The 22,539-nt window shown below is 41.8% G+C and overlaps 1 protein-coding gene across 2 annotated transcripts; it reads right to left on the reverse strand.

The window, feature by feature from the left end:
* porb (P450 (cytochrome) oxidoreductase b) lies at positions 1-22,539 on the reverse strand. Of its 2 annotated transcripts, XM_014408667.3 has the most exons (16): positions 22,449-22,539; positions 18,905-19,089; positions 8,629-8,677; positions 7,931-8,059; positions 7,532-7,684; positions 6,637-6,761; positions 6,386-6,475; positions 6,035-6,133; positions 5,716-5,832; positions 5,457-5,575; positions 4,809-4,990; positions 3,514-3,663; positions 3,114-3,381; positions 2,710-2,855; positions 2,282-2,367; positions 1-1,503 (listed from the first exon to the last, which is right to left on the reverse strand). In XM_014408667.3, exons 2-16 carry the CDS (start codon positions 19,078-19,080, stop codon positions 1,359-1,361), a joined length of 2,034 nt encoding a protein of 677 aa, XP_014264153.2. In that variant the 5' UTR covers positions 19,081-19,089; positions 22,449-22,539; the 3' UTR covers positions 1-1,358. The 2 variants fall into 2 exon arrangements, with proteins under 2 accessions (XP_014264153.2, XP_014264154.2); XM_014408668.4 differs by lacking the exons at positions 18,905-19,089; positions 22,449-22,539 and adding an exon at positions 15,187-15,789.

Consider the following 22,539-nt stretch of genomic DNA (forward strand, 5'->3'; position numbering starts at 1 on the left):
AATTATTCAGTCTTTTTATTAATTAAAAAAAGCAAGCCTCCATATAATCAAATGATTACATTGTAAAGAGGAATGATAAAAGTGACAGCACTGGGTAAAGTGTCTCAGATGAACTTTTCTATCAAAATATAAGCAAGAAAGAAGGAATAAACATACAATGAAGTATCCCGACTTTACTGCCAACTCCATACATAAGGCATCACAAAAAAAGAAAAAGAAAAAAGGCACTGCACTTCCACTGCCTGACTGACCTCAAACTCCCCCACACCTCCGTGACGAGCTCTGACGGACTGAAACGGGAGAACACGTTTAATGTTCGGATACGTCTGGCCACCTTCTGCGTGCAGCGGCGCACGTGTGGTCAAACAAAAAGGGGGAGAGGCGCAGAAGAGTATAAGAAAGTCAAACAGAGGTGGTTATCGTGTTAGAGTTGCCAATGCCACCCAATGAACCCACAATCCTCTGCTTTTAGGTGAATATCGCAGAAAACAACAGTCCCATGGGAGGCAGGCTCTAACATACAAAATGCTTTAAAATATCACTGGTTAAAAATATTTATTTTCTCTATGTAAAAGAAAAGAAAAGCACATAATCTCATGGTTTTTATATATGATAGTCTCCTTTTTTTCGGTGCCTCTCGAAATGTTACCATTCTTCTTTCAAATGAACAGCAACGTCTGCATAAAAGGCTAACCCCCTTGTCAAAACACAAAGGTAAACACACAATTGTACCTGCGATGCCAGTTTGTTACACCAAATAAAAACTTTAAAAACATTTTAGATATTTATTGTTGCTAGGAAACGGCTACTGAATCAGCTCAGAGAGAAAAGTCAGCGTCCATTCATGTCTCACGCACACGCACGCACACACACACGCACACACACACAAAACTGCTGTGGTGTGACACCTTAAATCTGAGGCTAATAAACAAAAAAAAAAAAACATTTAAACAAAATCAAATGACACTCTTGTGCATCTAATACTCATGATTTAAGAATTTAGAGCGGGTGGGATTCTAGACCAATTCGTTCATTTATAAATGGGAGGCTCTTTACATTCCCCGGAAAGCACAGGGCTGAACAATTAGGATCGTGTGAGGATCTCAAAAAACACAAGCTGTCTTTCCACAAACCAAAGTAAGGAGGTGGCTCTATTGGTTTAGTAAGATCTACTGAGGTAGAGTTTGCCTCATTTTCTTCAGTTAGCTGTCGCTGTCAAGGTGAACCAGGTTGAGTACGAACACAAGGTTTAAAATTGATTCATTTGTTTCTTTAAGTCAGTCTAGACCAAGGCAGACGATAAAAAACGTTAAAACTACTACTGTATGTGCACAAAGTGAGGCCAGGTTTGAGGCTCTTTAACTCCAGACATCCTGTGAGTAGCGTCCCTTGGTCATCAGTTTCTTCACGTAATCTACAGCCTGGGTGCGCGTCATGACTCCCACCTGCTCCGCAATCTCGTAGAAAGCTGTCTGCACGTCTTTAGCCATGTTTCTTGCATCTCTATAACAGGAAAGAAATGACAGTGAGCAATGCATATAAGACAAATAAGACAGAAGTTCTTTACTGTACTTTCACAACTATTTCACTAGGAGGCGCCACATTGCTAAAGAGAATCCAGGCTTGCATCACTTCCATGTAGTGCAGAATTCCTGACTGGCTCCACAGTGTGAAAGTTCACCTAACGAGCTAACATAGTGTTTGTTAACAGTCTGAATGGCCCAGGGGAAAAAGCTGAAGGTTTGGGACCTGATTGACCTGACTGACCTGAAGGCAGCAGGTCAATCAGGTGGTGGGCGGGGTCACCTGTGATGGCCATGGTTTTTCTGAAACAGGAGGATTTGGTGATGGCCACCAGAGTTGGCTGAGGGCAGGTTTAATTACCCTCTGCGCAGCCTTTCTGTTCTGAGCAGTAGAAGGTCAGCTTATTCTCTGGACACTGAGGAAGTGCAACTGCTGCTGGGGCTTTTTAACCAGGGAGTTTGTGTTGTGGATCCAGGTGAGATCAGCAGAGATGTGGGTGCCCAGAAACCTAAAGGTGGACACAGATTCCACCTGTCGCTTCGGTTTTAAGGACGTTCAGCATTAGGTTATTTTCTGAGCACCAGCAAGACAGTTCTCCACCGCCGCCCTCTACGCCATCTCATGTCCATCAGAGATGAGCCCAACCACAGTGGCATCTTCTGCATACTTTAATATCACACTCACTCTCTCTCACACACACACACACACACACACACACACACACACACACACGTAACAACTGAAATCTGGTAATTACCCGCAGATGTAGATATGAGCGTTGTCCGTGTGAATCAACTTCCAGACATGCTCCTTATTTTTGGTCAGCAGATGCTGCACGTACACCTTTATTTTGAAAAAACAGAAAAACAATGTTTATATGTGCGCGTCAAAAACCTGCACAGAAAACAGTGTATTTATCTACAAACAGCTAAACAACCAGACAGAACTGAATGCAAACAATTTTCTTGGTAATCTGGGCTGATCTGAGTAAGATTGTGCTGTGATGAGTTTAATCGGGAAGGTACTCAAGTCTAGAATCCTGTTTGTATACGTTTGTAAATTGGATATGGCGAAAGGGACATTACACTGGAAGAGAGGAAACGTTCACAAAAATCATTAACAAGACATTGTCAACAGAGGAAATCTGATATAATGCACCACTCCGAGTCTCGTAGGCAGCTGTACCTTATGGTCCTGGTCTCTGGAGAAGGCAACATTCAGCTTTGTTAAGACTCCGTTCTTCTCTGAGCCTTCGAGCTCCTCCTGGTAGATGTAGTCCTCGTTCTTATGTCTGCAGCCGAAATACAGCACGGTCTCTCCAACCTCTTTTCCTATAATCAGATGACAGCCACAGAGCAAAGCAAATGTTAATTAAAAATGTTCCTCTTCCTAGCTCACTGCGTGCGTATGAGGCATTTAGGGGACATCCGTACATAGATACTGACAGAAAGTAACCTTGGATACACTCTCCAGGTTTGCACTAGTGATAGATGATAGCGCAACATGCTAATATAGATAGAAATTCCTTACTATAACTAGTTCATTCATCAGTTTCTTGTCAAGGTTAGACGACATTAGTCCATAAATACCTTGCTGTTTGAGCCAGCCTCTCTCCTGGATGAAGCCCATGAAAGGAGCAATTCCAGTCCCAGGGCCGACCATGATCACCGGGTTGGTGGATTTGAACGGCAGGCGGAACTGAGACTTGCGGATGTACATGGGGACGGTGGACTTGTGCCCATTGTCCGTGACCAGTTTGTTTTTCAGCCAATTGGTCGCAACTCCCTTGTTGGTGCGGCCAGTCTTGGTCTCGTACTCGACCACGACGGCGCAGATGTGGATGCTGTTGGGATGAACCTGCATAAAAGAGAAGAGTTAATAACAGCTCGCTCCTAAAAATCAGACGGCTTATTCAATTCCTTAATAAACGTTAAAACAGAAGTATATGACTTTAACTCCTTCTATTGACTGCAGAGGAAATGGATTTACTTTTGAAGAGGAGGCGATGGAGTAATAGCGAGCCTGGAGACGGGGCAACAGCTCACACAAGTGGTCGACAGGAGGCCTCAGTGACGGCATATCCTCCAGTATGGCGAGGATGTTTCTGCTGGCATCCAACACCCAGCTCTGGTAGAGGGCCTGCAAATAAGCAGAGAACAATTCATATGAGCTTTGTGATCCAGCTTCTGTTACATTAACTTGATAACAGCTACTCTAACACCACCACTAGACCTGGGGGGAATTTTGCCATGTGACAATCAGCATGAGAACGGATTCTTAGCTAGTGACAAACTCAGACACTAAAAACGCGGACTGAACAGAAGACGAACACTGCCGTCTGTGAGAAGACGTTGGGGAGGGCTTAATCATGAAAATGAGATGGCCAAGGAAGATTGGGACACTTTCACAAGTGAAAATATAACTTCGTTTGAACCAGACGACTTGCAAATCATTACCACCCAAGAAGCTATTATACAAACAGCCTTATATACCGCTCTCTGTCAGTGTCTTTGAACTGCTTTGTTCCGTTTTGACGTTTTTATGCAGAATTCAATAAAATTTGAATTATTTAAAACAAAACAAGAGTGGGGTCAAATTGGCCATCACATGCAATACGTTTCCTCGAGTTACGCTGACATAGACTCTTTCAGACTGAAGGCAATCTGTCTGCATTTATAAATTAGGCAGCAATCATTTGCAAACCTTCGATAATCTGAGAGTGACTGCAGTCACACCAATGCAGGAAAACAAACAAACTACGCTATTGTCCAAGTGGCTACAACTGCTCGAGTCTTTTGTACTTCTCTGTTAAGTGCTTTAAGTCCCGTAAAACTGTGGTGGTCCACAACCTTTCAGTACGAGGACTCTGACACAGCAGACACGGAAAACAAAAGGCACTGCTCACCCCGCGCCCCGTTAACCAACTGCGCTTGTCATATAGCGTGCTGGAGAACGTCCATGTATACCGTCTCCCAAGATCCGTGGACTGCTGCTGAATATTTAACTCTGGACGGTCAGGTCCAAGCTCTTTAATTCTTTTCTTCGACCGACCAGGCTTCAATTAAAACTCAGCCTCAGACCCTCATGACTGAAAAACCTTTGGTCTGTCCCTGGACTCCCGCTTGTCCGGCGTCCGCACAAGGAAGTCAATAAATAATTATATCTGCAAGAACTTAACGCAACGATCTTTGATTACAAAATGGATTCTGGGAGGCACGTGCAGGCAACCACACATGCTGTATGCCGCCACTGCCCCGAACCACCAACTACCACCCATTACTGACCTTGCCCTCGGGTGAGGAGGAGGCCATCTTGCGCATATTCTCCTGGTCTTTGGGATCAGAGGCATACTGCGCCAGCTCGTAGAGGACGTTGGTGCGAGGCGGGTGAGTGATGTCCAGGTAGTGAGTGAGGGCCGTACGGTAGGTGGTAGGGCAGGGGAACGGATGCTTCTTGTTGGACTCCTCTGAAACACAAAACAGCAAGGACACTACTCTGAAAACACTTTAATGGTCAACAGCTAACAGAAAAAGATTTAAAATGTATCTGGGCATCTTCAGTGGATTTATGGGTTCATCTTTCTACCACACTAGTGGTAAAATAGCTTTAAAGTGTGGTTATAGGCCAGTTTTTGTTGTATTAATAAACTGCACGTGGTCTGAATGAGCAAGTTTCACATTTGTAGCCTTATTACTCAACTTTCAGTGATAACGAGCAGTCTTATTCACCACAACTGACCTTTATAACAACAGCTAACTTAAGTATTTATACTACCGCTAAATTACTGCTATTACATAATATAACAGTACTCCTGTCACTCAGACATTAAGTGAGCTGATACAGCAAGTTTGAATATCAAGGGTAGATTTCACTAGACTGTGGGAGGGACGAGCTGGTAAGGTCAAGGTGCTTTGGGTCTGTCAATGCCATACCATCAAGGTTATTAAGAGAGATAACCACATCAAGGTCAACCCCAAGTATCTGTCCCAGCTTGTTCACCAGCGCAGAGTCGTTTGTGGGAAAAACTGCAACGTGATCTCCGGACTCGTATCTGAAATGAGAATGAGAAAAAAAAAAAATTCAGACTTTGAGCTGAATTCATAAAGCTAAAAATACATCAGGGCTGTGCACATCATTGCATGAAATCAGGGAGATAAAGGTTTACTAAGCAATGATCCCATCCAGCCTCACCTGATCTTGGAGCCTGTGATGTCCAACTCCAAATGCATCAGATGTCTGTCACCAGCTTTATTTAGTTTGCGGTTGACAGTCACTAGAGCCAGGAAGGGGTTTTTGGAGTCAAAAGGCCTATGAATAAAAGAGCAGCACTTAAGTATTAAAAAGATTTATTTCTAAGAGAGTAAAAAGTTTAGGGTTGGGGTTTTTTAACCACTAGAGGGCAGAAAGGGTCACTTGTACCCAGTCTGGAGTTTGTCATAAATGCAGGTGAAATGCTAGCAGTGAATGATCGGTCTCCATTGCAGTGATTAGTTTCTGCTACGATACTCACGGCTTCTGGACCTCAAAGCTCTTCAGGCGGCCGATCTCTCCAGTGTACACTTTGTTCATGTTGATGTCAGTGTGCTCCTTCAGCTCGTACTGCCGAATGCTGAGAGACAAAACAAACTACAGTTTGCAAGCTGTGCACACGCGGAGACATAATTCAATATGGAGTGAATCACAGCAAGTCATCCTGTGTTTTGTCTTTGTAGTTTCTTTTTAGAGATGCAGCAGGACAAAAAACAGCAGGCAGGACGAGAGAAAGGTAAAAATGTCTCAAGGCAACTGTTGCACAATTGCAAAATCAAAAGTCTGAAATAATGAAATGATGATGCATGGCACAAACTGTCCCTGAACTCACCTTGATTCATCTCCTGAGGCTTCCACTCCAAAGTGCTCGCAGACAGCCGGCCAGAACTGCTCTCTCCATGAAACAAAGTCCTCTTCCAAACTAAGAGCCGAAAAAAGCATTATTATTTTAAAAAGGTTGATAAAGTCTTCAAATGTGCATCTTAAATGGTCTAATCTATCTCAACCCCCAATAAGTGCTGCACCACCCAAAAATGTGGAGCTCACTTCTTTTTAGGCACGGAGGATCCATCAGTCACTTACTTGCCATCGTCATCTCCCATACCAAGATCAAAGATGCGTGTTGCTCCCAGCTGCTCCAGCCTTTTGTCCACATACTTCCCCATTGCATTGTAGTGTTCATACGTCTTGTTGCCCAAACCAAAAACCTGAAAACAGACCGGGACACAATGAAGAGTGGCCAGTACCCGGCTTTGGTTCAGTGCCACAAAAATAACACGCTCGAAATAATCCCGTGCAACTGTGAGATCACTGCAGATGTCCGACCGGTTTTCTACTGATGAAAACCAAAACACAGGAATGTGCAAAAGTCTTGAGTCACACCTCACTTCTTCGTATTTTGCAAAGAAAATGGGAAACAAGTGCAGGAAGTGATCATCAAAAGTCATGACTTCCAGATACTGTTCATCTGCTGTGGATAGTTTTTAGGCATGCCACTTCCTATTTTGTCCTCCACTTGACCTGCTCCCTCAAATTGCACACATGGCAAAATATACACGACAGTGAAAACAAGAAGTTCGTTACAAAAAAAAAAGTTTTTCAAATTTTTCACTCAAATGAGGACATCGAGTCCCAACAATAACACAATGTCACACATGAACGGCGTGACGCAAATCCAGGCTGTGTAGCTGGTGACTCAAATTCCAAGTATCATCATCGTCGTCATCATCTCCACTTATTATTCTTTACTTTACAAAGGTCAGTTTATAACCTGACTGGGCTTTCCATCTTGACAGTGTAGCACGACTGGTAGGAAGTAACAGTCCAACATACGACAAACTTCACCGATCTTGCCCAGCGTCCATTTCACTCTCTGCGTTGTACTTTTTAAAACTTTACTTTCAACAAAGAAGTTCTCCTGAAGTCGCTTTTAATTTGACAGAATTTACACGCACCAAAGTTGAGCATAAAAACTCACAGTGTAGTTTAATCCGGAGAGATCCTCATCATCGTTTTCCTGCAGCCAGTCATAAAAGTCCTGTGCATTATCAGTTGGGTCTCCTTCTCCGTAGGTGGCCATGCAAAAAATGGCGAGTGAGTTTGTAATCTCAGACAGACGGGACAGTTCCCCCTGCAACGAGAGAGAATCGGAGACGCTGAAGTTTAAAATGGATGCAAACACTGATTCTCAATAAGCAGAGATTACATCCAACTGTGACTGGAACAACTGATGTGATGAGGTGTGTACATGTTTTATTTATCTAGGAAAGAAGGTTCACTACAAATCGTTAAAATCAAACATTTCATGTTTGAACAACGCAGAATAACTGCATTTATCCTCACTGTGCTGTGCATTTCATTCACTGGCAATACTTACCATGCTATACTCCTCTGGATCAGCAACCATTCCCTTCATGCCGTAACGCTGAGCGTCTTTGGACAGCCTGTTAGCAAATTCCTCTGCTGTACCCGTCTGAGACCCGTAGAACACGATGATGTTCTTTCCCTGCACACAAAGACATGTACTCATCATTTACATTACATAATGTAAATGCATTACATCACGAAGTATGTAATCTATTTAAATCTACATAAAATGCATCCTTAGACCTGCGTTTGAACTATAGGACTTCTGCATGAACATCCCCATGTGTAAATCTGTGCCATAAAATAAACTGCCACCTTCAGGACTGCTGAGACAAAAACGGGGGCAAAGTTAAACCTCAGTGGGGGCCAAAGATCCTTCCTGCCACCACGGTGGTATCTGAACTATTCTCTTCAAAAACCACATCAGCTAAACCCCAGCCTTTGCTCAGCTCTGGCTACAAAACAGTTCCACAAAAGTCAAAACATTGTTTGGAAATCAAGAGCTTAATGTGGTCACATCAGCGGGGATACCATTACAGTTATTGTATGCTTCATCCACTCCGCAAGAAGGCAACAAAACTACTCTGCAGGGCCCATAAAGATAATTATTAGCTGGTGAATAACCACAACATTAACTCTGCAAGTCTGGAGCTCACGCGTCTATACAGTGTTATTTTAAAATATATCTGATAAAGTAGCATTACTTACGGTTTTCTTCATTTTCTCAATGAAACTGGTCTCTCTTGTGGTGGGTGTCCTGGAAGAGATAATGAAATATTACAATTACAAATAAGCAGAGACGACAATCCTTTTACAAAGGTTGAAGACCATTTAGCAGTAACAACCATTGCAAAGAAGTTGATGGAGGAATTACAGCAAGTTTTCTGTCCTCCAAATGGCTGACAGCTGGAGAGGTCAAAGTACTTTTTGTTTTTTTTAAGCCTTAGTTAAATCATCAGCTGCCCACGTACTCTAAACCTGAACTGAATCAACATTCACGAGCATGACCTCATACATCTAATAGGTGGGTACAAAGATTTGTGTAGCAGCCAGAAGCTTTGGATGTTTGGGACATGAGTGCAAAACCTGCTGGAGACAGGACATTCATACAGTCAGTGGCCCCTTTGTTAGGTACACCTTGCCAGTAGCTAGACCTGTTTTTGACTTTAGAACAGCCTCAATTCTTAATGACATGGTTTAAAAAAAAAAAACAAAAAAAAAAACAACTGGAAACTTGCGCACAAGTGAACTCACTGTTATGTTCAAGAAACAGAAGAGCAGCTGAACAGGTGTACCTAATAAAGTGGCAGATGAATGTAGGTTTGCACATTGAAAGATTTCCGATGTACCATGTTCTGCCTTAACCCTTGGATGCACAACCTACCAGTACCTACACTCTTCCACGAGTCAAAAATGACCCCAAATAGAAACAATGCATTTTTCTATAAACTCGGTTGTTATTCTTCAAAAGCTTTAAAACGAAGAGTTGTGATATTTTCATATTTGAGGTATTCCTCATAAAACATGATTGTGACATGAGGCCCTTTGCATTTTTATTTATTTTTTCATTAATTTTAAGAAATTGCAGTTTTTGTATCACTTTTGTATGCTTGCTCGGCATATACTGCAGAAGCTGGGTCTTCTCTCTGAAAGGCACAAGTTGTTCAGCCACTGTAACACAATCACCGAGCATGAATTTCTGCCTGCAGTTGACCAAGAACAGGTCCCATATGTAGCTGAAAGCTGCCATGTGGTTTGTTTTCAGTCCATAGGCTCTGGTCCTCTTGTCATCAAAGTGCAAGAAACTGCAAATATCTTTAAATCTTTGAATTGACATAGTGGCCTTGTACAATGGGTTATGCAGAGGACTCCCAAAAAGCACACCGACTGGTACATCCCAGTTCGTCTCATTTCCTGCAAGGATGGTCAATCAAATGAAGGCCAGGAGCTTATGTTTGATTACATTTTTCCGCTCTTTTCCCCTGTCTGTGGCTACTCTTCGTGCCTCCATGTTTGTGCATGTCAGCACCTCTTCTATTATGTTATCAGACATGAACATCTTCCATGCATCTATTGGGGAGACAGTACTAGACCCAAGTGCAAGCCCTGGCCGACTAATTCAGAATATTGTGGCTAGAGCAGTAAGAGGGGCTCATTCTGTTAGACTAAATATTCATTTCCTCATCAAAGGACTCCTCTGTATCTGACTGGCCTTGTTCAGTGGGGGGGACAATAGTCTTTGTCCTCTATATCTGAGATGTCAGATTCTGAGTCAGTGCCTCCGATGGGCTCTTCATCCCATCCGTCCTGGATCATTTGTAGGCCAAGGTCCACAGCTTGCCTCATAGCAGCCATGTTACTTTAAATATTAAAAATAAATAAATAAATAAATCAGAAAGGACAATGTTTGAAATGCACAGGAAACTATAAACAGGGCTGCACATAAATGGTCCGCAGGTGCGCATTTGCTGTCAAAATAAAAGACGCGTACCAGATAAGAAGTTAGGATGCTCGTTTGTGTACATTAGATGTTCTGGAGGAGGACAGACATTTGTTCAGAACTCTTAAAGATGTCAAAAAAAGCAAGCTCCGTAAGCAATTACTTTGGTGTTCCTCCACCACAAAAGAGGCACATATTCTCTGAATTTCCGGGAATACTTTTATTTTGACAGCGAATGCGCACCTGCGGACCACTTATGTGCAGCCCTGACTATAAATCATGTATGTTACTGTGTAAAAATTAATTCCTGATCCATCAGAAGTGTAAGTGGGACAGTCAGAGTTGCTAAGAATGAAAGTGCTTGGGGTCATTTTTGACCCCACTTGTGGAAGAGTGGGGTAGTGATACAAAAACTGCATTTTTTTTATAAATTAATGAAAAAATAAATAAAATGCAAATGGCCTCATGTTACAAACATATTTTATGAGGAATACCTGGAATATGAATAAATTACAACTTTGCATTTTAAAGATTTTGAAGAAAAACAACCCATGGGGTAGGGCTGCCACGATTTGTCGACTAGTCACGATTACGTCGACTATCAAAATCGTCGATGACTGATTTAATAGTCGACGCGTCGTTTGAAACTTTGTACGATCACAAAAGACGCAGGAATAAGTGGCAGGATTTAAGAGTGTAATAACGGACTGAAACAGAAGATGGCAGCATTGCATGTACAAGGATGTCAGCTACCGTTAAACCCCGAAGAAGAAGAAGAAGCAGCTGTGTCCCAGAATTCATAGCGCGGCCCAGCGCAGTTTCCAACAATGGCGGTAGCTAGTTAGTTTTAATGTTACTCTTATTATTCTTTCTGGGTCACAAAATAAACGTTTAACATATTTTCAGGCGAGAATGTAGCTGTGTAAACCTCAAATATCGGCTCAGTTTATCAGGACACCACATATTTTCAAAAGCGCTCCGACGTTTTCGGAGACATCTGTTACCCACTAGCTCGTTAGCGAGCCGGGGGCTAGGCTCACTAGCGCCGTGAGAACACCGGACTCCCCGCAAATCGTTTTCAAACCCACCGCCGTCTTTCGCTACTCAGGTTAAATATATATGAGTCACTTAGATAACTTAAAATGTTATTGTTTGGCTTTTTTTTTTTTAGTATTTTATTTGTTCCTGAGTAAATCAGTTTATCTGAGATTAAAGTTATAGTTTTTACACAGCTGAATAAACATCAAGCAGACAGCTGATTATCAGAAGTGTGAGATGCTCCAGAATATACTCCAGTGTCCTGTTATATTTTAGATAGCAAGGAGTTTATTAATCTTCACCGAAACAATCTGCAAATTTCATTAAAATTTAATAAACTATCATCTTGTCTTTATTTTTAGTTAGCACAGACCTTAAACACTTAAAGCTGTAAGCTAATGATAGTTATATAAGAGCAGATGCTGCTGGTGCAATAAGCTGTAGTTTTACGTCTAATGGATGATGATCTGATTAGTCGACTAATCGCAAAAATAATCGGTGACTAGTCGACTATCAAAATAATCGTTTGTGGCAGCCCTACCATGGGGTCATTTTTGACCCCACGTGTGCATCTAAGGGTTAAAGGATGACTCTCGGAAGAGGATTGGTCCAGCATGATACACAAACATACGAAAACGAATCTGTAAGTATGCTGCCCTGCCCCGAGTCAAAAATAACATCAACGCAACACAAAAACAGGCGGAGAAAAAAACAAAACTAAAACAAAACTAAAAATATAGGATCCCACATGCTAAGGAGAATTTGGTTTATCATCACAAATGAGTCGAACATAATGTATTAAAATGACTTATTACAGCAACAGAATTTGAATTTAGTTTGAATTTAATTGTATTTGCATCGCATATTTAACAACAGGTGCCTCGAAGTGCTTTCTATTGTAAGACTCTACAATAATGCAAAGAAAACAGAAAACCCCAAAAATCACTTGACCCCCTTTGAGATTTGGCAACCGTGGGAAGGAAAAACCCCCCTTTAAGAAAAGCCTCTGGGAGGCGCGGCCGGCCGGCATCTAGACTGAGCTCGTCACTGAGCAAATATTACCTACGGAAATAGGGAACGATTATACACTTAGAGCCTACAGGTGGATACTGGGGTAGTGGAGGTGTTGGTAAAACACCCAACAACGCAGGGTGGCAGAACCACTTAAATACTTTGAGGAGAATTAAGTGTGTATGACACTCAGTGCAGCGTCACTTCACTCGATTACTTAAAGGCTTCTCATTTCTGTTTCATACTGACTATTTTTAAAGATGGGGATTTTTGTTTTACTTAAGGACACATTTTTTAGCTTAGTAATGCATTTACTGTAAGCTGACACAGTTTAAAAAGAAATGTTTCGCAAGTCTTCACCAGTCTCAGTTGATGCAATCCTTACATCAGTGAGAAGGCAATTACACAAGCATTGCTCAGACCAATCATCTGTAGACCCACAGATGCATTCATTACACAGTGCTCAATATATAATGTGTTACAGCAGATGATTTAAACTCTGGGTTCATATTCACCAAGTCAGTCACTAATGGACTGAAACATTTAAAAAAACAGCAGCACGCAGCAAAATGAAAGGCAGCACAGCTTCATTCAGCATCAAAGCCCTGAGTGGACATCTGCACTGATAAAGGAATACGCAGGCCACACATGACTACGAGCATAAATACTAATGCAAGATGAACACACTGTTCGATTTCCATGATTCAGGAGGACAACACCTACAGCAAAGCCATTAACGCTGAGCAGCAACATATTGATTTGACAAACTCTATGACGTAAGACAGGTTTCCAAAGTACACTGTACTCCCAACAAAGGGCACAAAAAACCCAATACAACCTCAGTGAACCTAACCCCTGCAGTGTGTGTGGGATTAACGTTGAACGTGTAATTATATATTAAAGGAGAAAAAAAAAGTTTTTCCTCTGAACCAAATTGCTGATCAAAATTAAAAACAAGCCTTTGCACTGAAGCGAAACCCTTCCTGACAGCTTCAGCAGGATCCGTTAGACGTGTTATCAGTTCTGAACCACCCGCCAAAAGGAAGGATTTCTGTGTGAAATTGCAAAACAGCAAGGTTACGGGAGTTCAAAGTCAATGCAGCGCCCGGTTACATTATAATACATCAGATATACACACGCAGCAAAGGCTGTGACTATGAATCAATCTCCCCACCCTTGTAGCCTAAAACACAAATGATATCAGATAAAATGAGACGATCAGGATCAATCACCAACTGGTGTGGTGGATTTACTAGCCAGCTGAGGCGTAGCCTCAGAGCCTCGACCATATTTTAAGGATGGCCGTAGACACTCACTGCATCACTTTCAACCTCTTCCTTAACACAATGACGATGACTTGATCCAAAGACCTGCCACCGATTTTCACTCTTCAGTGAACATCTCTCAGGTTCGGTGTCAGGTCTTTGCTGGATTTGCTCCATAAGAGATGCTGTACATCTTGTGTAGATAGGTATTGTTTAGACACACGTCTTTTGTTTTCCCACTTACCCAGTACTCTCAGATTTTTAACACAATGCAGAGCACATGTGCCAATTTTTAGCTCTTTGAGAATCTGTCAAACTGTTATTGGCATTTTGTGCAGAGTCAACTAAAGAAATGGGAACAAAACTGGTTCTTTGTGAAGATGTCTACCACGTGTAGACAACACTGGCTCATCCCTTATTATGCTTACAAACAAAAAACATTCCTCTGAAAATGGTCAGAAACAGACACTGGATTGAAAATGACCGAAACCCCCCCAAAAAAATCTTGAAAAACCTGGACAACTATCGCCTGAGACGACAACAAAATAAAATGCAAGGAAGTCTGGCTTCTTGAGCCACGGGGCGATTGTGGCTCAACAGTTGGGAGTTCGCCTTGTAATCGGAAGGTTGCCGGTTTGAGCCCTGGCTTGGACAGTCTCGGTCGTTGTGTCCTTGGGCAAGACACTTCACCCGTTGCCTACTGGTGGTGGTCAGAGGGCCTGGTGGCGCCTGTGTCCGGCAGCCTCGCCTCTGTCAGTGCACCCCAGGGCAGCTGTGGCTACAATGTAGCTTGCTATCGCCAGTGTGTGAATGTGTGTGTGAATGGGTGGATGACTGGATATGTAAAGCGCTTTGGGGTCCTTAGGGACTAGTAAAGCGCTATATAAATACAGGCCTTTTTTTTTTTTTTTTTAACCATTTCTTGTGTCAAAACAAACCTCCAACCTGCTGCTCAGTAATTAGCTGCACAAATAGAAATTAAGATAAAGAACCAATCCAGGAAGTTTTCCCCTGATCTTGATCTTATGACGCCACAACCAATGAATGACATGCATTTCCATTCCTTTCTATTTAAATGTGCCAGTAACATGGAAACCGAGCCGTATGCAAAGTTGATATAAAGAACTAAAGCAAACAAGACTGTAAATGTGCAAGTGACCTGTGCGGTAAAGGGAAAACAAGAAACAGAGCAGCCAATAATCAAATTGGACTCGCAGTCAAATAGATATTATCTCCGTCTTACATAACCTCCAGAAACAACGTATAGCTTCTTATAGCACTCGCTTTAACGTCTTGAAACAGACAGCTAAGCTTTGTGTGCAGAGATTTAACTGAAAACAAGCTACTACTCAGTGCTTACAAATTACTTCCAAATGTGGTCGGTGCTATCAGCCTAATCAGCAGGCAGCCAGTGGCAAATGTTACAAAAAATGTTACATCATCCTTCAAGTAAGCAGTATTAAAAACACACTGCATCATGCTTTGAAGCAGTAAATCAAACATGTCACTGACCTCTCAGCAGCATCTCTCCTGTCCTCTGGCAGGGAGAAGACGCAGCCCATGGCATGCAGCCCTGTAGCTCACCACTGCCACTAGCACTGCTGGCTAGGTAACACCGGGAGCCGCCACGCTCGAAAAAAATAAAAAAAATAAAAAGGGCAGGACGGTCCAGAGGTGCAAGATGGAAAAGTAACACCAGCCCAAAAAGTCAGAGAGATATTTACAGGTTTGTAGAGCGGCCCGACTTCCCCTTAGACGCTTCAAACACAATCTGAACTCAGCTTCTTCCTGTACTGCTCTGTGAAACCAGCAGCTCTACACAACTCCACAGACACACACATGCACGAGCACAGCAGCTTACAAGCCCTTAGAGTGTCTGGCAACCGCTGAGAACACAATGGTGGGAAACTGACTTTCCCATAAAATCCAGCCGAGCTGCAGACCCACACGTTTGACTCACACACAAACACACTGAAGCGATCTCGGGCTGAAAATGCCTTCCTGCTCATCCCCGCCCCTCTTCCTCTCCAGCCTCAGAGGTGTTCGGAGCAAAAAAGTCCAATCTGAGAATTTGGCTGGTTATCAGAGCAACTCTTCAGTGGACCACTAAAGGAGAAAAGAGAAGGAGGAGGGGGGGGCAATGAATGGTATGTTTTTCCCCTGAAGTATCCCCTACCCCCACCTAACAGGAGGAGAGAGGAAGGGGGGGGGGGGGGGGATGTCATTTCCATGGCAACCTCATTTATCATAAAAGGATTTCATTTGTGACATGGCCCTCCAATGGTGGAACAAGCTCAGAGCGCACCCACACACAAACACGCACCCACGACGAGGGGAGGGTAAGAAGCAGCGGTGGGGATGATTTAAAAGAAAGAAAAAAAACTAACTGTGGACAAAGAATGGATTGCTTGTCTTCAGCCTCAACTTTCCACCTTTGGAGAGGGCTCACAAAAGGGAACTTGGCGCGCCTGCCTAGTTCGTTCTCCAGGGAACTTTCAAAATGGGTTCAGGGCCAAAAACAAAAGCACAGGAAAGAGACAAAACTACGCCCCCTTCATAGCAGTTAAGCAATCGCTGCCCCTTTAAGGGGAGGAGAGACCAGCTTTGAGGGTTTTAGGCCCGCCCTCAACAAAAACATGTTCTCCAGGGGTCATTACCTCCTTTCCAACCAAATTCCTGCTTTAACACAAATGGTCAGGATTTCCTTTTGCTTCATTTTCTTATTTTTTTTCCCCTTCACCAAAAAATAAAGTAAAGAAAAATAAAGCTTATGCCTGGAAGTGGACGAAAAAATAAGAATAAAAATAAAAAAATGTGGCCAGTGCAAGGCAAGTCCAAGCCTCCATTACGCCATCATGGGGGAGAGCAGAGTGAGTAGTCTCTACAGAAAATGAATGAGCCTTCCCCAACAGCTGTGGTCGGATGGAATCACTTTAACTGTGACCCTAACTCAACTGGATGTAACTTGAGAGGAACGCCCACTCGTGGTCTGCACAGGCTTGTACCTGGAGTGAACAGAGTGGGGTGGGGAGGGAGGGCTCAGAAGAGAAGCCAGACAGAACGCCTGGGTGAGTTTATGGGAGGACAGAAACTGTGTGAAAGGAGAGGGTGAGAGAAAACAAAGGTCACGAGTAGCGAAACATTTACTAGAGAGTCCTCGGCTGCTCTACAATACATTTTTTCTAGGGGTGGGTTTTTATAATCGATTCATCGATTAAAATCGATTCATTAAAATCCTGAATCGATTTTTTTAATATAAATTTCTCTCTCTCTCTCTCTCTATGTGCAGATACCGAGTACACAGCTAATATCAGATTAAAGTATGTGAGGAAGTGGCTGGAAATCATCCTGTGAGAGGAAACATCAGACACCTGAACTACAAACCAGGATAATAGCTTATCCAGACTTAATCCTGGGTTTCCTGTACTAGGAAGGTGGTTCCCTTCTTAGCAGAGTATATCGCTATAGAGCCCTCCCGCTCTGGAGTAGATTATGTTGCAGATTAGAGAGCAACAGGTATGAAAATCCCACCTGCAGACCAATCAATTCTCTAGAAAACAGAGTCACTATTCGTAGAAGACCCCTCAGAAGCCTGCGAAGAGAACGTGTCAAGTTTTTCAGCTGCATCTAAGGTTTGTGTTTTTTCTGTTGGCAGCAAACATTTGATCATTTTATTTTACTATAAGTATATGATCCTACAACAGGACATCCAAACTGTACTTGCTGACATGTCAAATTTGTATGTAGAGTAAGCCCATTTGATATATTTACTTCCAAGCCCTTAAAAACAGCAGCGAGTCTGCAATTAAGAGAATAAAACTAAAACTGTCAGGAGGTTATGTCCTAAGTTTCGGTTTATAATCATCTGGAAGCACCACGTTTTCACTTATTCTTTTATTTAAAATATCTGTTAGCCCTTTCATGCATGAATTATAACAACCTCAATCAGGATTTTTTTTCTTAAGCAAAGTTAAAAGATTTTTTTTTTTTTTTTTTTTACTTTTAAGATGGGACAGTAAGCTTCAACGTTTAAATGTATGCAGTTTAAAGTTTGAGACATCTAATGCGCAGCCGTCACCTTAGAAATCAAAAGCAGCACAGACAACGCACTCTGCCATAAAATAATTAAACAGAATTAAAATGCTTATTTTATTGCTCTGTACACTAGCAATTCATCTCTTGTTCTTTTTACAACAGTGTTGCAGTTTTTTTATACTCTTTATAGATTTTTAATCACCATCTAATAACATCTCTGGAGCAGGTGGCGCTCATAGGGATCGTTTTCTGCAGAAAATGAGTCATATGTGAAACACCCCTTAAAAGTGATTACTTGGTGCAACACCACCCCGGTCATGTGAACGTGTAAAGGTAACCCTGGGTTAACTTAGTGATCTGATAACTGGCTTCGTTCTACCTTAATTGACCAGGCCTTATTTGGATCAAACTGAGAGTCAGTGAATGGATCGTGTATCGACCCATTGTAATTGACAACCAATCAAGCTTTCTGGGTCAGCATCATACCCACTTAAAATATACCTGAAGAGATGTAATAAAAAAACTAACTAAAAAAGAAGCCTATGTTTAATCTTCATTTTCACTGTGCATTTGTAAATTCATATCAATCTTTAAATGTTTAGAATTAGGTCTAAAAAACAATAAGTTACTAGATAAAGATTAAAAAAACAAAACAAAAAACAGATGGCATATAACACAGATAACTTATGCAATATAGTCCAACACATTTTTTGCCAGGTTAAGGTGATAAGAAGCTGAAGTCTGCCAACACAAGACACATGATTAGTTTAAAGACCAAAGGTTTATCCACCAGCACAAATCATCTGTGTGTCCCAGTAAATGTCCTCGTTAATGAGCTCATTCAGCAAACAGCATCAGACCCAGTCCCTGGATACATAAATGCAACTGCAGCTAGAAAGAGCAGCAGCTCTTGATGAGGACCTGTCTACATATGACGCAGCTTGGCTTCTGAAAGCAAACTTTGACTCACGAGTGTCCAGCTGTACAGTTTAAATGTGCATCTACGCATGAAGATAATTTACAATACAGCACCATTACCTCTACAACAATTTAAAACTGTGACTGAAGATAAAAATAAGCTATTGAGCAGATCTACTAAAGTACCCCGACTACTCCCGTTTATGAGCTTCAACTCGTTAACCTCATGTCATGTGTTCGCGTCCCAGATGGAACCTGAAAGCTGATGGATACTCACGGTGTGTCGAGTTTTTTGAATTCGGGAATGGGCTCAGGCTTCTTACGGGACATGAACCAGTAAACTACAAAGCCGACAATGACGGAGAACAGCAAGAGGTCCATGGTGCTGAAGAGAGATGCCTCTTCATCCACTGCGGGCTCGGTGTGGGTGGTCTCGGGGTCCATGTCTGGCATGTGGGTCCTCTGCGTGAGGAAACACAGAACACAGCTAAAGTGAGAAAAAAAAAAAAACAATACAAAAAACAAATAATTGACTATTTTTCCTGGTCATAAATTTATTTTTTATGTATTTGGGATGGGACATCATTCAGTTACTGTTCAACACACCACAGATTTCACAGATTTAGATCCAAAACAGCCCATTAACTACAGGCCCATGGTTTACAGTGAACATGTCACTGACATGAAGATGCTGCTATCGATCTGTGAAAGTCACATTTTAAAACAGGCTGCATGTTAAACTCCAAATAAACAAAGCTTATGAAGGCTAATGCACACAGACAACACCCTTGCTAACATATGTAAGCAACCTGCTATGCATTATAGCACACAATGACACCTTGTGTTCACACAATAGTAGACAACTACGATTTGCATTTGGCTCAGGATACTCTGGCACTGTAAACCACCGCCTTCGGTGCATGAGGAATTTCTTGTCGTGCAGCAACAGCACCGGCTCTTTTCATACCGAGGTCGAGAGGACCCAATGCTCTGAGCATTCAGGTTTCAGTTTGGTTCACAGACCGAAAACAATGACACTAAGCTTCTTTGATCCTCTAAGAAGGCTAATGAACAGCTAGCCCTGCAGACATTCACTCAGTGCTACCATGCACACTAAACTACACCAAGTCACTGGTTTATTAAGCAAACTATTTCATGGGTAGCTCAGCCCTATCACAGTGTGTACAGGAGTCACGGTGATAAAAGTCACATGACAGCCCAACATAATAAAAAACATTATCAACCAATTCCTAAAAAGGATTTTTTACAAATCTTTAAAGTATTGTAGTGTGATTGCATCTAATTTAATCTCAGATAAGTTCATGTGAAGTTAGGAAACTTCCAGTGAGATGAAAACATCAATTACATAGATAAATTAATCAAAAACTGATGAAAATTCATCAAAGACTAATGAAGATAAAATGCTCCAAATGATCCACACCCTTTAAAAACACTTGAAAATATAAACAATCCACATATATGGATGTTTTCCAAGATATAAAAATATATAAATCTTTGATTGTTTAAGTAGAACTAGCTAAAGGTCTTATTTTAAATAAACTCTTTCAAACCCTTTTAGTGAACAGGTTATTCAAACAGGTAGCGTTATCAGAAGCCAAATGTCACTGAGACTATACAGAAAAAAAACAAACTCCACAAGCAGTATCCAAGTTAAACACCCCAGAGGCACCCCTCCAACAACATAGTGACTTCCTGGGAGGATCAGAGAACTCAACCTGAGAGCAAAACCCACGCCTTCTCTCAACGTCACAGTGAGTTACATAAAGGTCGATTTATCACAAAGAAAACGGTTACCTAAAAAGCTACTTTCAGCAGCGCACTTAGTGACAAAGTGTTGCAACGGCAGGTAGCTACACATGTTTGGCAACTTTTTTTTACTTTAACTCCAGCTTCCCTTCCTGATGCAAGCCAGGAGAAATTTATGTCTCCTCCCCAGCTTAAACTTATGCTCTTTCACTTGTTAGGTGTGTAAATCCCTACATAATGGAGCCACATAGAAAACTCATGCCAATTTGCTTCAGGCTAAAGACACGAGAAAACAGTGACAATTCACCAAATATGACTAATAACTCATAAAATCTCTAAACATCCACGCTTACTTGTTCCTTGCTCATTTCTACAACTGCTGAGTAAGCGCAATGTGGAAAATGAAGTTACACATTTGGATGAACCTATTCTCATATTTAGTCTAAAAGCTTTACCTTTACTCCCAAAAAGTGGCTGCTGCCCACTCCACTCAGTGTGTAAGGGGAAGGGCCACATATGCTGACCCAACACTCTTACCCTCAAGTTACAACACAAACCGGTGCCAAGCCCTTACCCTGAAACCATGTATTAACCTTCAACCTGGTAAAAAGCCAGACAAAAAGTAATTTTAAAACCAGGGATGTCAAACTAATTTTACATCATGGGCTACATACAGCGACTTCAAATCAGCCGCACCTGTGAAAATCCCCTTTCTGTCAGTGTAAAGAAGATTAATCCATCATATAGGAAAAGTTCAACAGTACATATCAGTTTTACTACGTGATAAAGAAATACTGCTGTCTCTTTGGGCTCAATTCACAATACATAAATAAAATTAACAGAAAAAGTTCTGTAGCTAATCTCTCAGAATGTTTTATTATCAAACAAGGTTTTTCTAAATCTCAAGTTTGTAACTGTGGATCTACTGTGAAAAACAGATAGTAGGAAGGACTGAAAACGGAAAAGTTAAAAAACTGAACCTCCACATTTTGTGTCCTCCTTCACACTAGTGGGCCAGATTGGAGATTTCTGGACCCCTGGACCTTTTATTTGACACATCTGTTTTTATAAAAGAATGACGACCTAATCTTGGTATTTATTGTTAGCTTTACTTTCCTGTGACAGAAAGAAGACATCTACAACTCACAAGGAGCCAGTCCAGTTATTGCGTCATCATAGGTGATCTTTTTACACAGTAACTTTCTAATGACCTGCATGTGACTCCTTCAGAGATACCTGTAATGTAGTCATAAAAGAAAACCTTGGGTAAAACTATATGAATAACGTTTTTTATTTTCCTATATCCTCACCCATATCAAACACATGTGCCCTAAAAGATCATTGACTTAGATGATTTATGTGGTTGTTTAAAAGTACAACCACATAAAGTGAGTTGTTAATTTGGGGCAAAAATGTCCAACAACACCAGAAATCTGATAAAAGCGAAGCAGTTCAATGTGGACATCACTACGGTCCAGCTCTTTCACCTAAAATAAATATGCGTTTCAGTCACGAAAGCGTTATCGGCTGTGGGACAGTCCAGATTGACCCACGAGTGTGTGTGTAGTACCACACGTAATGTCACGCTACACACCGGTTATACTAGTTATGAGTGTCAGTTAGCTCCGTTATAGCAGACTTAATCCCATTTTACACATTACAAATTAATAAATAACGATAGAAATAGTAGCCAGCGGAACCGGGCTCTGACTATGTTCTGGAGAGTGACAAAGGTGGCTGTAAACACATTACAGAAAATACCGGTGAACGCAGACACGCAATAGTTTTATAAATTGCACGTTTAAAGATGATCAGATTCTACTTTAAATTGTTCGTGGCTTAAAGATTATACAAGTTGACCTCAGTTTGCGTAACACTGTAGTCGGCTGTAGTCTACAGCTAATATCTGATGTAAAAGCGTAATATTGGCTCTGTCTTACAGGTTTCTAGTGATGGTGTAAGTCCGATATCGCTTAGGTTTGAGTCTCCGCACACTGCCACAGAGCGCTAGTCGACGTAAACCAAATAAAAGGCAAGTTTTCTCAGCATCTTACCTTAACTGCCTCTCTCCTCTTTGTGCAAGCCTCTCGCACAGCTCTCTTCTTCTTTTCCTGGATTTACGGCAGACGCGGAAGGAAACTTTAC

Source organism: Maylandia zebra, linkage group LG14 (assembly GCF_041146795.1).
Source record: "Maylandia zebra isolate NMK-2024a linkage group LG14, Mzebra_GT3a, whole genome shotgun sequence".
Lineage (NCBI taxonomy): Eukaryota > Metazoa > Chordata > Actinopteri > Cichliformes > Cichlidae > Maylandia > Maylandia zebra.